Below are 16,625 nucleotides of genomic sequence, written 5' to 3'. Positions count from 1 at the left end.
GGTTTTCTTGCTGTGCTGGCTTTTTTTTTTTTGGCCACACCGCACCACTCGGCATGCGGGATCTTAGTTCCCCGACCAGGGATCTAACCTGTGCTCCTTGTGTTGGAAGCACGGAGTCTTAACCACTGGACCACCAGGGAAGTCTCCATGCTGGCTTAGATTCATCGTGATAACACAGATTCCTTCCTTAACAGAAAGGATGCATTCATGTGAAGTTGGCAACAAAGTAGGTTTTAGTTGAATCTACTTTCTCTGTTGGTTTGTATTTGAAAACTAGGTTGAAATTCCAGGCTTTTGTTTATTTACTATGAGACTTTGGAAACATTTTTTTAATATTCTGAGAAATGGAGCTAAAAATAGCACCTACCTTGCAGGGTGATTGTGTAGTTTAAATATAATGACATAGGAAAAGCACTTAGAGTGTGCAGCGCTGGGCACACTTTATACACATTAGTTACCACCACCACCATTATTATGATCACTTCTCAAAACATTTCTAAACAGTTTATTAGGGTTTTCAAATGGGTTATAAAAACAAAGGAAAAAATAATTTCCAGGGAGATCCATCTTTGAATGTGTCTAATAAATTTTGAAAATAAGCCAGGAATATCAAAATAGACTTAATGATTGTTAACAAATGAAGGTAAATATTTAAATTATTTATACCATACTATCCTCATATACGTTGGATGTGCCTGTTAGGAACAGCATGTATGTGGCTAGTGGGGAAGCAAAGGCCCAATAAGCAGCTCTTTAACAGCTTCATGTGAGGGAAGGAAACGCCATTCCTCAGTCAGTCCCCAGTGTCTCAGGCAGCTTAGCAACCATTGTTTGCTGCGCTAACAGCATAAGGGAGTGGAAAAAAATGGTTTTCTGTATGTATAGTATCTGGTTTTATGCATTGTATGTAAGTGAGTTTGGGAAGCATTGTTGATGACTGGTTTCCACATTATAGATGATTAAACAATAAGAATTATTTCTGGGCTCAGCATGTCCTTCCTTTCTTTTTTTGAAAAAATTTAAATTACAGAAAACTACATAGAGTAGTATAATATAGCCCATGTATTTACCATTCTGATTGAGCAAATATTAATATACTTCAGTTTCTTTCTTGAAAAGAAAGAAACCATTGGTGATAGAGTTGGAGTCCCTTTGTCCCTTCTCCAGTCCCATTCTTCTCCCTTCCTCATAGGAGGCAGCCACTGTCATAAATTTGGTTTATGGATGCTTCTTATCCATTTTTCTATTTTTGCTTATATTTGTAGACGGTCTGTGGTATTATTGTGTGTGTTTCATAATATTGGCATAATGCCTCTCTGAAGGTAGCTTTTTCATTCAGTGGATACTCTTTTTTTTAAATCTATTTTCAGTGGAAGAAAGCAGAAGAGAAACTAGAGAGAGAGCTTCGGGAGGCAGAAGCTTCGGAGAGTACTGAGAAAAAACTTAAACTGGTAGGCAGTTTTACGTTTTCTCATGCTTTTAAAATGTTTTGTTAAATGATTTCAACTAGAGATTTATTGCTTCAACTTGTGGTTGTATGACTTTGGTTTATTTCATGAGGCTTAGATACATGATGTATAAGAAATGATAAATGTGATTGATGATGCTAGTTTTAGGAAATCACAGGATGTGTATCTTCATTCTGCTTTGTTGAAGCTCTTAAGATTGAATAGTGGGGAGTGATGGGAAAGCACAGAAAAGGTTGGGTTTTGAAAGCTGTAGTTGTGGTAACTCGGGAGAAAGTATACTAGGTTATACTGAAGTCATTTTGTCTGTTCTGCAGCACACGGAGACTCTGAATATTGTGTTTGTGACCTACTTTAGAATATTGAAGAAGGCCCAGAGGTCACCTCTCCTGCCAGCAGTTCTGGAAGGTCTTGCCAAGTAAGGGCTGTGTAGGTTGAAGCCTTTTAGATTCTTTCTAAATCAATAAGACCGAAGTAACCATGAATTTTAAACAGGGTTCACTAATGATGACCCGGTGTCCTTCTTAGTTCTCATTCCTTTTTTATTTGTCACCAGCTTTTCCTTGGAACTGTTCATAACACTACACTTTTTTGGTTTTTTCATCTCAAACCTTTTATTTTAAAAATCTCCTTCGCTAACTCTTTCCTCCTACTTATTACTTAGTTCTCGCTGTCCCTAGGGTTCATCCCTCAGTTCTGCTTTCCTTCTGTTCTGTAGTCAGTTTTTAGTCTTGCATAATCTGTTCCTCTTAAGATAGGTCTTCTTGTATTCTGTCAACACTAATGAACCTACTGGGGGATGTGAGCCAGAATAATGGTTGTCAGGATAGTTTTCTACAATTATTTGAGGTATTGTCCTGTAGAACAGTGCTATCCAATAGAAACATAGTGTGAACTACATATGAAATTTAAAATTTTCTGTTAACCACATTGGAAAGGAAAAAGAAACAGATGAAATTAACTTAAATATATTTTGTTGAACTCATTTTATCTAAAATATTATTTTGACATACATTAATGTCAAAACATTAATGAGATGAAACATTAGTGAGATATTTGGCATGGCTTTTTTCATACTGTATCTTCTAAAAGTCATATATGTTTTACATTATAGCACATCATCTCAGTTTGGACTAGCCACATTTCAAATCCCTAATGGCCAGTGGCTGCGTTGGATAGCACAGCTTTAGAAATAGGACTAATGTCTGGAAGATAGAGAAAAGGCAAATTTGGTTCGATGTAGAAGAAATTACTTTCTAATGACTGTAGCTGTTTGGTGATGAGATGCTTTGCCTTATAAGATAGTGTGGTCCTTGTCATTGAAAGAGAGGTTGGTCAGAGGTTCAAAGAGAAGGGATTATTCTTACCTTAGGTAGGACCTGTTTGTTTTTTTCAATGATCAATTTCTTTTTTTCTTTTTTGTTTTTGTGTGTTGGGTCTTCGTTGCTGTGCATGAGCTTTCTATAGTTGTGGCGAGTGGGGACTACTCTTTGTTGCAGTGTGCGGGCTCATTGTGGTGGCTTCTCTTGTTGCAGAGCATGGGCTCTAGGCACGTGGGCTTCAGTAGTTGTGGCACATGGGCTCAGTAGTTGTGGCTCACGGGCTCTAGAGCGCAGGCTCAGTAGTTGTGGCACATGGGCTTAGTTGCTTCTTGGCATGTGGGATCTTCCTGGACCAGGGATCAAACCTGTGTCCCCTGCATTGGCAGGCGGATTCTCAACCACTGCACCACAAGGGAAGCCCTGGCAGGTGGATTCTCAACCACTGCACCACCAGGGAAGTTCTAATGACCAATTTGTTTATTTAAACAAATTTTCAATAATACATGCTCATTTAAAGAATTCAAATAATGCAATTAAGAATTAAAAGATCACAAGTTCCCTTCCTTCCTATATCAGTATGTAAATCTGCCCACCTGCCTTCCTTCATAGAAATTGAATCTTTCACATAAATGTATACTGTTCTGTAACTTCCTTTTTTTTTGGATAAACAGTTATTCTGGGTATCCTTCTATGTTAGCACATATAGACCCACTTTTCTTTTTAAGTTCATAATACTCCATGTCATGGATATTTAACACTTTATTTGGTCAGTCCCCAGCGCTACACTGGAAATATCTTCAATGTACTTGTGTGCACATATTGCTAGGTCAAAGAGTAGGATCATTTTAAATTTTGATAAATATTGCCGTATTACTTCCCAAAAAGGTTGTACCAATACACAGGGAATATATGACCTCTGAGGTCCTTCCTTCTTCTAAGATTTACAGTGTCAAAGGCTCTTGCACTAATATTGAAGAGATATCCTGACTTTAACTACTTCGGTGCCTGATATTTTATAGTGTACAGAGTCCTCTGACATTTAGTAGCTCACATGATTCTTTCTCTTTAACTCTACTGAATGATCTCAGTTATTTTTCAAAATAGAAGGCCAGGACAGTCAGCTCTTACCTAGGATTGTATAGGTAATTAATTGCTGAGCCTGAACTAGACACTAGCTCCAAGATTTTTTCTTTTCTTTTTAAAGCTTTCATAGGGTCCATTTTCTAACTAACAGCAAAATCTTTCCTCCTTTCCTTCTTCCTGCCCCATTTTCCTAGAAGCTGTAACTGCTGACTCCTTTGTGACTTAGAACATTGTTGGACACCTGGTCAACTTGACTCAGAGAACTTGTTTGCTCTTAGCAACTTCTTTCTCTGGGTAGGAGTATTTTTGAAATATATTTAGTTTGTTTAGTGCCTCATATATTCCTGCTGAGTATAGTGTCCAGTCGTGGATGAATTGTCCAAAGAGACCAGTCTGAATTAATGAAAAGTATCGATAATCACCATCATCTCCATCATAGCTAACATTTTGAAATAAGTAATATTGAAAATATGGTTTTAAAGTCAGGTTTAATTTTTAACTGCTTTATGTCTATTTTTAGGTTACCTTTTAACTAAGTTTTGTTTGATTCTAGGTTTGCTCACCTTATAAATGTGGAGTTTTTTGATGATTTATTAGTAGTTCTACATTCTCTCATTGAGTCTGGTGTAAGTAACTCTACTAATGAATTACTTTTTAAGATATAAATTGTAATTATTCTTAATATCCTTTTTTTTTTCCTCTTCGTTTTAAGGACCTAAGCTATCAAGAAAGTCTTCACTGTGTCCAGACTGCTTTTCATGTTCTTTCTGGGCAAGGTAAGATACTTTCTTGATTAAGTTTTGTTTTCTTTGCCTTTGGAGGCTTTAACATACCTAATTTTTGTTCTCATTTCAAAGGTGATGTTCTGAATATTGATCCAATGAAATTCTATACACATCTTTACAAAACACTGTTCAAGTTACATGCAGGTATGTATGCTTAGATAATGTGTCTTTAATAAATCTTTATCTTCTAAGAATATTTTGTGACTGGAATTATAGTCAATGAAAATTGAGAAATAGGAGCAGGTATATAAAATGCTGGCCTGCCAGTGCTACATATCTGTATTTAACCTTAAGTGAGACTTGGAGTGAGAGAACTTTTGGAATTGACTGGAGATGCAGTGCAACTCACATTATTGTGTGAGCAGTCTGGCACTGCTTCATCGTTTCCATAGGGAAGTGATGTGGGACAGGTGCAACAGGCTCTTCTTGGATTTTTCCGAAGTTCAGTGAAGTTGCATAATGAAAAAGTAATGAGAACAGCCCCAAAGGGTATATCTGCTGTTTTAGGTGCTACGAATGAAGGTGTTGAGATCGTCCTCCAGTGCCTTGACGTCATGCTGACTAAGCGCAGAAAGCAGGTTTCTCAGCAGCGGGCCCTTGCCTTCGTCAAGCGCCTTTGTACCCTTGCTCTTCATGTGCTTCCAAATTCAAGCATTGGCATTTTAGCAACTAACAGAACATTAATGCATGTAAGTAGTGATGCAAATGAATAGAGCTAAGTTCTTACAGTGCAACAATGGTGTTTTGTTTGATGCACATTTTTTTCCTCCATTTACATTATTATTTTAATTATAAAAGTAATTCACACTTGTAACAAGTTAAGGTGATAAAAGAAGTACATAAAATTACAAAAGGAAAGCACTCCACCCCTACTGACACTCTCCATTTTTACGATTTGGTGGGTATCCTTCCAGAAAACTTAAAAAAATTCATTTATAAATGTGTACACTAAACACACACAAACAACAAAACTTCTTTCTTTTTTAATGGAGAGGGGATTATGATATACAATATTGTTCTACAACTCTTTTTAAACACTTAATGGTGATGAACACATTTTGTGTCAGTACAAATACAGCTACTTGGTCTCTTTAATGATTATTGGTTTAACAAATACATAGTTCTTACTGTGTGAATTCCACTGTTACAATGCTTTACAAAAATTAACTCAGTTTTCATAACTCTGTGAAGTAGCTTCTATTATTGTTCCCATTTTATAGATGGGGAAAACTGAGGTCCAGAGAGACTAAGAAACTTGTCTAAAATGACACTGCTAGTAAGTGGCAGAGATGGGATTTAAATTTAGGCAGTCTGGCTTTTACACTTTACATTTTTCTTTTGATGGATGTAAGATGTTTCCTTTTTTGCTATTATAAATGATGCTATAGTGAATATTCTTATAAGTGTATCTGATGTAATTATTTCTATAGGAAAGATTCCTCAAAGTGGGGTTGCTGAATGAAAGAATATCTGTTTTCTTTTGCAAGATAAAATTAATTCTTTTCAAAGCAAGCTAATATTCTTTTGTTCTCTTGTGGAATAAACTTAAATTGCAAAAATTAAAACTAGGTATAAAGTGCATGTGCTTATAGCTCTTATGTAACTGTAAAATCAAATTATGTAAAAGTACAGAATCCAATAACATTCTTAAAATTAATAATATTACTTTAATTAATCCTTCTTTTTATGTGACATTTTTGCAGACTTTCCCCAAAACAGATCTGTTGTTTGACAATGAATCTCAGGGTAGTGGAGTTTTCCTTCCTGAGCTGGATGAACCTGAGTACTGCAATGCTCAGAACACTGCTCTTTGGGAATTGCATGCACTGAGGGTAAGAGGCCCCCCCTCCCCTTTTTGTGAGGGCTTTTTCAGTTTTTCCCCCAAGTAGTTATAATTGCCAGAGAACTTAACATATTTTGTTCTGGGACTGCCTTTCATAGAATTCCTGTCTATATACTGTACATTTCACTTTGCTCTTATTATTAAGATGTTGAGATGCATTTTCTAAGGAAGCAGAAAGTGATTTCAGTATTGTGGGGTGAGATTTCTTGAAGTCACTCCCTGACACTGTTCAGAATAGAAGATATGTTATCAGGCACATTTGTATTGGGTCTTATTCAGGGGGACTTCCAGAGGCCTGCGGCCCGCCAGTTTCAAGAGGGTTTCACCTACGTTGTGATCCTACAGTGCGGACAGCAGCAGCATTATAGTGGAAATATGTTTTAGGAAACCTGTTGTAAACTAACTTTTTTCACTCTGAAAGAGAAATTGCCTTTTGATTTTTCTTTTCATACTGTAAAAGCAAGACTAAGCTACTTCAGTGAACTTGGTCATCAGACAGATTTGTGTTGGAATCTTGTGAGCAAAGATACTGTTTTTTTTCTGTAGGTATGTGGTTGTAATGAACTACATATGCATATGTGGTTTTTAAAAAAATTAATGTTTATTAAAGTATAGCTACTGTCTTATAAAACATTGACCCGTGCAAAATATGGTTGTCCTGTTTCCCCTTCAGCGACATTACCATCCTATAGTGCAAAGATTTGCAGCTCACCTCATCGCTGGAGCCCCTTCCGAAGGCTCGGAAGCACTCAAACCAGAGTTGAGCCGAAGGTAGTATTAGCATTGCCTTATTATAGAACTGCAAATTTCAGTTGATAGCTGTTTTGACTATGAGAAGTCTGTTTTACAAAGTAATAGATTTCAAAATGTAAAGTGCTGGTTGGTTATCTGGACTTGGTCCACTTCATATTCCTGAATTATTCCAAAGAGAAAACATTGCTGACTGTGATTTTGTTAGTTTGTTTCGAGTAATTACTTAACCTTTTTTTTTGGTCATAAAACGTTTCACACATACAGGTAAGTAGAAAGAATAGTGAATCCCCATATGCTCATTACTTAGGTTCAGCATTTAATAAGATGATGCCATATTTGCTTTATGTGAAGGTCCATGAGTCCATCCACAGAACCTTTTTTTTTCCCCCCTCCAAATGGTTCTGCTAGGACAAGAAAGGGAGAAGTGAGGAGGGAGAGAAAAGAAGTGCTTTGAACACTGCCACCCAGAAGGGAGCAGTTTCTCTCCTTGGCCCTCATAGCCATCTCTGTTCAGTGCCCCCGACCTGTGAGAGTTTGGACTGGCACTTCCAGCATTCACCTTACACGCTTCCAGATGGGGAAAAGCGTCCTTCTAAAAGAAGTTTCTTTTCCCACAACTTTTTGATCTGAAAAAAATTCGTACAGAGAAGTTGAAACAGTAGTAATTATTGTTTTTTCCCCCCACAAAGTCAACTAGGAAATACTTCAGTTATACAGAAAAGAAGAGAAAATGGTATGACACCCTTGTAATATTCCCATCACTCAAAATTAATATTTTGTTGCAGATTTTTCCCTTCCTTTGCAAGCCCACTGGTTTCTTTAAATCAGAGATCACAGACAAGTGACCTGTAGGCAAGATTTTCTGGCCTCTTCAGAGTTTGAACAAGAATCTAATTGGTTGGTATCTTTTAAATATTGGAAGAATTCGCCAAAAATCATTTCCAGCTTCTCTTGAAATACTGAGAGGTTTGACGAAACAGGTCTATATTTTTACAAGGCAGTAGTCAGATGTATCCCTCTCTAAATGAGACATATATTGTAATTTCCTATAAACCCTTTTCCTTCTGGGTAGGATAGAGATAACCTTTGCTCTTATTAAATAGTAAAATGGCCATTTACTTCTTTCATCCTTCATACTTCCCACCTGTACCCCGGCTTTGTTTTTCAAAAGGAAAAGGAGAAAATGATTCTTTGTCACTTCTTCACAGTCCTTTTCTGGTTATGTTTTTGTCAGAGATCTTCACCATTTGCCTCATTTATGCCAGAGGTTTCCTTTTCTGGAGGAAGTTGAATGGATTATCCCAAAGGCTTGAGAAGGGAGACTCTTGATGGGCTTCCCCTGGGGAGTGGAGCTTGGGATATGAGCCTGATTGCATCCCTTGCCAATCTCCTTTGGAGAATATGAACCAATCTCAGATCATTAAGGATTCATTTACATGCATGGGTATAGACATTTATTCTGTCCTGATTGGCCTCTCCTTGCTTTCAATCCAGACAAACAGCTGCAGGGTTGAGCTGATTGAAATCCGTGGAAGGTGACTCCATGCCTATGCTCTCATGACTAACTTACACTTAGTTGCATATCGTTCACGTAACTGGTTGAGTTGGGATTTGATCATACTGAGCTTGAGGGCTTTTTGCTCAGCCTTTTTGTCCAGACCTATATTTCTAAATGTATACCAGACCTCTCTGAGGTGGATTTAGTTGGATAATGATGTCATAACATGGGGATTCAGGATTTATTTTATATAAGTGTGTTTTGTTGGTTTCCAAAGAAAACAAAAACAATAATTAGAAAAGATATATGCGTTCTTATGTTCATTGCCACATTATTTACAATAGCCAAGATATGGAAGCAACCTAAATGCCCACCAATAGATGAATGGATAAAGAAGATGAGGTATATATACACACAATGGAATATTACTCAGCCATGAAAGAAAGAATTAAAGCTTGCCATTTGCAACAACATGGATGGACCTAGAGGGGATTATGCTAAGTCAAATAAGTCAGAGAAAGACAAATACTGTATGATTTCACTCTAAAAAACAAAACGAATGAACAAACAAAACAGAAACAGAGCCATAAATACAGAGAACAAACAGCTGGTGCCAGAGGGGAGGGGGTTAGGAGGAGGAGAGAAATAGGTGCGGAAGATTAAGAGGTACAAATTCCCAGTTGCAAAATGTCACAGGTATGAAATGTACAGTGTGGGATATATAGTCAATAATTATACAATATCTTTGTATGATGACAAGTGGTAAGTAGACTTATCGTGGTGATCATTTTGAAATGTATAGAAATATCAAATCATCACTATGTTGTGTAACAGGAACTAACAGTTGTAGGTCAATTTTACTTGAAAAACAAACAAACTCATAGAAAAAGAGATCAGGTTTGTGGCTACCAGAAGGGGGAATTGGATGAAGGCAGTCAAAAAGTACAAACCTCCAATTATAGGATAAATAAGTACTAGGGATGTAATGTACAACATGATAAATATAATTAAACTATTGTATGTTATATATGAAAGTTAAGTGAATAAATCTTGAGTTCTCATCAGAAGGAAAAATTTTTTTTCTATTTCACTAATTTTGTATCTATGTGAGATGATGGAGGTTCACTAAACTTATTGTGGTAATTCATTTCATGATGTATGCAAGTCAGATCATGCTGTACACCTTAAACTTACACAGTGCTGTATGTCAATTATATCTGAATAAAACTGGAAGAAAATAAAACTGGGACAACGAAGATTTTAATGAGAAAAAAGAAACCAAAACGAAAGCAGGATTATGTTATATCTAAGTTTAGAATAATGAGTACAATCTAATTGTTTTCTCTGTGTACAGTCTAATTCTGTGGGTACAATCTAAATATTCTCAAGTTACACAGATATGGTGGTGTCTTTACTTTTCTTATATTTGTGATTATAGATCTCCTGCAGAACTTTTTGAGGCTTATAGCATGGCAGCAATGACATTCAATCCTCCTGTTGAATCTTCACATTCCAAAAGGAAGGTATGTGACACTTTTCATTATTTTTTTTAAAGGATGAAATAAAAACTAAATTAATATGTCTCTTAATACCTGATTTCAACTTGCTTGTTTCGTGCTAGGAGTTGATGGTAGGATAGATTTCTGGGGTTGGAATTCTATAGAGACAGTCAGGAGACTGTTTCATTCAATGTAGGATATGGCTGCTATGTCCAAGACCTGACCCAGCACCTGTCGTTATTTTTCATGTGTTAATTTGGTGTCAGCTGTTGCCATTTTTAACTTTGCTCACGGCTTGGCTTTTGCTTATGGCATAAGCAAACTTTTAACTCATACTTGTAATATTTTTTCAGGATAAAGTTTTACAAGGGGATTCATTTTTAAGTGAAGAGATAAGTCAACTAATCAAAAGACATTGTAGTGAAGTTGCTACTCAGTCGCCTCTGGATTTCACCAAATATTTGGAAGCATCAGTACGGTAATAGAAAAATGAAAAGTCAGGGGACTTTTGTTGTATATTTGTGTGTTTGTGCAGATGCACATAAAGATATATTGTTAATTTAGGACCTTCTCTTGAGGAGGAAGAATTATCCTTTGTGTGGCACAGGGTTCTGCCCCAATTCTGAAAATATGCACAGGAAAATCAAGACCATGAGATTGCTTTCTACCATTCAGTTACTCTTTATAACCAAATACTTTTTAATAACGAAATAAGTGTTTTTTTTATTGTACCACCATGATGGAAGTGAGAAACATTCTAAATTTGAGTGTATATATTTTTATGAAAATTTTTGAGAAAAGAAAAAATAGCTTGCAATTGGATACCAGGTTCTTTGGCTCTTACTGGACGATATGCTTCAAGAAGTAACCTAATTTGGCATTTGTGAAAAAGAATGCTCATCATGGCTACTTTCAAAGAAAGTTTGAGTGTGATTCTAGTCTCTTTGAAGTTCGTCTTATTTTCTGACATGCTCTGGAGGGTGATGGTGGAGAAAACCAAGTCTGAGACTTTCTTTACCATTCTGTTTTAAGGATAAAGGGTACCCAGCGAGGGGCTTTTTTTTTTTCTCCATTTTTTTTTTAACAGATGAAATGCCTATTCTTATGAATATAATTAAAAAGCAGTATTTTATGTGACAGCTATTGCCATATTCTAGGAATGGCTTATGAAATAAGTGTTTTAATGACCAGGTTATAAATATCTCCTCTACTGTGAATAGCTGAATAAAACAGCTGCATTTTTCTGCTTTCTAGTGAGCATTTTAAAAAATGCACAGCAGTCCAACTAAGTAGATCTATTTCTTCAAAGCTGTAGAAGCCAAATATTTCGGCCTAGGGTAGTGCTTAAAGTTCTTTTTTTTCTCATGAAGTAAATGAAAATAGAAAGTTCCTTTATCATTCCAGCAGAGTGGGGAATATCAGCTTAATGACGCATGTTAATCTTTTAGCATATTATATGTGGTTTTAAAAAGTGTTTTTAAGATCAATTTTTTTAGGCTTGATTATTTAATGGTGAGAAATGTGTGGTTCATTATATAAATACTTGCTTTTAATGCACTTTTTAGATATTAAAGTTCAGGAATGTTATGAATATTTGTTTAGATGACCAAGGGGTCTTTTGCCATTGGAGCACAAGTGACCAGTACATGTCACAAATCATTTATTTTCCAAACATATACAAATACATTTATATTTCACGTTGGCAGCAAAAACTATAGTTTAAATGAAAAATCAATTTTAAAATAAAAATTCATCAACTATTTCACACTTGTATTATGCTTTTACCCTTGTTACACATAAGCGAATCACAGTGGGACCATAAAATTATACATCTTGTATTTGAATATCCTATATGAATTTGAGGATGAAACATTTGTGCACTAACTTCTGTAGCCTTGTACTGATGAGTTTCATTTTCAGAACTAAATATTATAGTCATTAATAATAACATACACCCTGAGGCTATAATAAACTACAGCCTCAATGTCTATTTTTTTAACCAGATAAATATTGAGCACCTACTATGTGCTTAGCACTGTGCTAGGCACTTAAAAGTGAAGTCAGGTAATAACAGGCATAGGACGGAGCCTCAGTCTTCCATGCCCTTGCATGTTGAGTCAGAGCATTCACACATTTTTTTGAACACATTACCCAATTCAGTGTCAGAGTGAGTTGTTTCAGAGTTCAGAGACCTGTATCATCTGAAATAGGGAAGGTTTCAGAGGCCTGCTGGATGGCAGACTTGAGCATAGTATGTTTTGGATCTGAGAGATGTGTACGAACAGCTTGGTAATCATGGAGATTCAGTATTTCAAAAACACTCAGGTATTCCTGTCAGAATCCTTAGCCATCATGCAAGGACTGCATTTAGGAAGTTGATAGGAAGAAATGGCAGAGAACATATAAATTGTTAATAATGTACTGTATCATGTTGACTCAAGTTTGGGCTTTGTGTAAGAGGCAGTCTCCTTTTCTAACAACTTTTTGGAGGGTCCAGGTATTCTCCTCTTCTTGCCTTGCTGCTGATTTAAGAGAAGCAACTAAAAGTGTTTGAGGCAGCCTACTAGAGAGCTCTTTCCGTGTAGGCTGCCTCTCACTATGCCAAGTTCAAGATCAGACACCAGCCAGGAAGATCCTCCTTACTGGCATGGGAGCAGAGTTGTGGAGCTTTGTGGTTTAGTTAATTCAGTTTTACCAGGCCAGTACGCAAGCTCTGATTACTTTTCAGAATTAAGCAAGGCCTTCGGGTGTCTGGCAGAAGAGGAGAGGTCTACAGAGATACTAGAAAGGGAGAGAACAGAGGAAGGGGAAGATGTGTTTAAAAAAAAAGCACATACGGAGCCATAGGGGAGGCCTGCTTTCATTAGTGAGCCTCCAGTGTCTCCAGAGCCATCAAGATGGGAGACTTTTGTGTGAAAGTAAATTTGACTTTTGACTCACTTTTGTTGAGTCTAGACTCCATATTTCTCCCCAGCTAGAGAATTTATAAATAACTTTTACTTGGTAAGGATGACACGAAAAGAGACGTTCCTTTAAGAAGGCACTTTCTGCACAAATGTTACTTCCTGCAGATTTATCCTCAGACTTATTCTCAACTCCTTCACACCCTTATATAATCTCACGTTAGTTTGCGAAACAAACAATTACAGAGGAGGTGACTGAGAGGAAGTTAATCTGTTTTTTCCAGCATCACACATCACATTGGATTCTTATTCTAATCTTTTCTTGCCAGCTATCATAATCTTAAAAGTGGCGCCACCTAACAGAATTCATGCTCCTTTCTGTTTTTAGTGAAGCATTTAAAAATACTTTTTTTCAAAATCTTGTAGTAAATACAGCTTGCATATTTGTTTGTTTGTTTATTGGGTGAAGTAGAAAAGAACAGCTTCTTGCTTTGCCAGGCAAAGGGGGCCACAGGGGGCTAATGCCCTCAAAACTGTGTGTCCCGACCTGGAGCGGGTAGTGAGGAGTTTTATAGTAATGGTTCAAAGAGGGCGCCATCAGCTCATGGACATTCTGATTGGTTGATGGTGACGTAAGTGGGAGTCACCATCATCAACCTTCTGGTTCCAACTGGTCTGGGGTTTGCGTGCTTGTGGGCACCATACCCTTCATTTCTCCCACTTGGTGGGGGTTTCAGCCAGCTTGTATTATTTAGATTCTTTTCCACATCGACTTTACTGATGAAGGTTTGCTACCCAAATTTTTAATGGTATGGAAAGTATGAAGTAGTAATGGGTATAGTGTGGGTGACTATTTTAGATGCATTCTAATTGGGATAATTTCTTTCATTTGCTATAGTAATATAACTGTATAATTCAGAGACGCTCTAAATCAAAATTTCCTACTTTTGGCAAACACCAGGTTGTGCTGGTTAGCTGTAATAGTAGAGTAGTCCCCCCTAAAGTCCCCAAGACTCAAATACAGCAGAGTATGTCCTTTCACCTCAAAATGAACCATCAAGTTGGGTTGCAACATAGGCCGGAGGTTGGGTTCACTCACTTGCTAAACCTAGTCTCCCTTGCAGTCTCAAGGTAAGTTTCAGATTTTGTGCTAAGGGCCATGGGGTGCGGCGCTGCAGGGCTTAGAGTGAAGGCCAAGTGATAAACCTAGTGAGACCAGTCTTGCTTTCCATCTCGCTACTCTGCACAGTTTTCATCTTGACTCTTGCCAGTTAAACCAGTAACCCAATTTTTATGACACAGTAAGCCCAACCAGTGGAAGAAATGCCTCTTAGTTTAGAGAAACTTGATTACGGTTTCTGGAATACTTTAAAAAATGAGGCAGCATTGCACATTTGTTGTAGACTGATTATTTGATTTAAAAAGAAACCTGTAGCACCGTACAAATGACATCAAACTGGAATAGCCTGAATTCTGTTGACAAGCAAACGTGGCTCTTCTAGCATTAAAGCTTTGACTCAGTCACAACTTCCAGTAACATGAAAGCTGGGCCGTGTGTTTCTAACACTTCTGTTAGTGTACGCAAAGAACTTGGGGATTGTTTTATTCATTTTTATGGTGAAAAACTTCTCAAAGCAAAGGTTAGGATTTTTAGTGTGTTTTATAATTTGAAGAAAAACATCTTAAATTTTAATGTCAATAGAAAGATAAAATTTGGATTTTACTTAGAGGAACACCTTTCATTTTAAAAATCATAATTTGCTTCATGCCAAGAATAAGAAGAATCCTCTACATGTACATGATAGTTTTATACAGCAAGGTTTTTAAAATAATTTACATTACATGGCAAGTTACATGAAATTCTGGCCTGTTTCAGATATTCAGAGCATACATTTTCTTTTTAGGAGATTTGTCTTCAAATAGTGAGATAGAATCACTAACTCTTCTAATCTGCAAGCAATATCAAGAAAGCTATGTATAATAAATATATAGGTACAATGTCAGTACAAACCTAGTAAAATAAATAAACACCAACAATCTACTTTTGCTTTAAACACATGGTTAAGTTTCTTGTTAAGATGTCACAACTCAGTAGATATACGCTATTCTAACTTCATTTTATGGAAACCAAAAGTCTGTGAATATATAAGCAATGAACGTAAAAAAACCCAACATCATTCTGTAGCTAAAAAGAAATACTACAGAATTCACAATGGTACACAATATAGAAACTAAATTGAATTAATTTTTAATGAATCTTATAGGACATATTTACACTTGCAATGCCCAGAATCTTCCAATTCTCAGCCATAAAATGTATGACTAAACTAGCCTGCTTGTTTTCATGCCTCTGCATCTTGTTCCCAGTCTTCTAAGTCAGGTCAGCAAACTATGGCCCTTGGGCCAAATCCAGCCTGCCACCTGGTTTCGTATGGCTCTTGAACTAAGAATAGTTTTTACATTTTTAAATGATTTTAAAAAATCAAAAGAGGAATATTTATTACATGGGAAAATGGTATGAAATTACAATTTCAGTGTCTTTATATAGTTTTCTTGGATCACAGCCACATTCATTCACGTATGTATTGTCTATGGCTGCTTTTGCACTACAGCTGAGTTGAGTCATTGCAGTGGAGACCATATGGCCCATAAGGCCTAAAATATTTGCTGTCTCGCCCTTTACAAAGTTTGTTGACCCTTGTTCTAAGTCAATTATTGCAAGGTTAGCAATGGTTTTTCCAACTGTTGACACATGTAAAGTGGCAGTCTGCTGGGCTTCTTTGCTTCATCAGGAAACTGGTTGGTAGCCAGCCCTGTGCCATTTTGCTTGACCTCAGTGTGGACCTCATATCGCAAGTTCAGAAATCGTCAATTTCCAGTTTAAGTCTAATGAAAATAAGGAAGTTATATTTGTTTCCATCATGTTCATTCTTGACTTTATAACTTCTTGCCCAGAGATCTTCACCTGTAAAATTGTATACATAGGCTTGTTAGTCTCTTTAAAGTGAAGGAGCAGAAATGTTCATAGTGTAGCAAGGTTTAAGGTTGTTCAACCAACAGAAACCCAAGCTCTGGTGACTGGGTTTGGGGGAGAGACTATTTCCTATAAACTCACAGTGGTAGAACATGGTGTTCCTGGGAGGTGGAACACTAGGCTGTTTCTGCCCTGGAACATCACATTTTTTAGAAAGATTTTTTTTTTAAAAAAAACCATAATTAAACTGTTCAGCGTTAAAAAAAAAAAAGGTGGACTTCTGTCAACTAGTTGAGTAAGTTAATTATTTGTTTAGAAATTCTTAGATTATTATTAGGAGGTAACTTGAAACTTTAGAGGTGAATATTTCAGAACAAATAACATGAAATATATCACTCAGAAAGCAATAAAAATATTAAACTTTTTTTTTTACAAGCATATACAGAAAGGCCCTTCTTTTTTCACAAATGCTTCCTTCGAAACACCATTTGTAAAATTA

At 36.6% G+C, this 16,625-nt stretch overlaps 2 protein-coding genes across 5 annotated transcripts in view; one reads left to right on the top strand and one right to left on the bottom strand.

Moving 5' to 3' along the window:
- NOC3L (NOC3 like DNA replication regulator) overlaps positions 1-16,625 on the top strand; it is a 45,791-nt gene that overhangs the window by 17,771 nt on the left and 11,395 nt on the right. For all 3 annotated transcript variants that reach the window (XM_032607444.1, XM_032607443.1, XM_032607445.1), the window contains exons 12-21: positions 1,371-1,451; positions 1,784-1,884; positions 4,425-4,497; positions 4,584-4,647; positions 4,729-4,800; positions 5,164-5,345; positions 6,360-6,488; positions 7,173-7,270; positions 10,189-10,273; positions 10,603-10,727. In XM_032607444.1, the coding sequence (XP_032463335.1) occupies positions 1,371-1,451; positions 1,784-1,884; positions 4,425-4,497; positions 4,584-4,647; positions 4,729-4,800; positions 5,164-5,345; positions 6,360-6,488; positions 7,173-7,270; positions 10,189-10,273; positions 10,603-10,727 (1,010 nt within the window). The remainder of the gene's footprint in view (positions 1-1,370; positions 1,452-1,783; positions 1,885-4,424; positions 4,498-4,583; positions 4,648-4,728; positions 4,801-5,163; positions 5,346-6,359; positions 6,489-7,172; positions 7,271-10,188; positions 10,274-10,602; positions 10,728-16,625) is intronic.
- The window catches only part of PLCE1 (phospholipase C epsilon 1), a 312,758-nt gene continuing 309,858 nt past the window's right edge, over positions 13,726-16,625 (bottom strand). For both annotated transcript variants that reach the window (XM_032607439.1, XM_032607440.1), the window contains one exon: positions 13,726-16,117. The gene's annotated coding sequence lies outside the window, so the exon portion shown is untranslated. The remainder of the gene's footprint in view (positions 16,118-16,625) is intronic.

Source organism: Phocoena sinus, chromosome 16 (genome assembly GCF_008692025.1).
Source record: "Phocoena sinus isolate mPhoSin1 chromosome 16, mPhoSin1.pri, whole genome shotgun sequence".
Classification (NCBI taxonomy): Eukaryota; Metazoa; Chordata; class Mammalia; order Artiodactyla; family Phocoenidae; genus Phocoena; species Phocoena sinus.
Note: the sequence above shows the minus strand (reverse complement) of the source record. Positions and strands in the feature narration are given on the sequence as shown.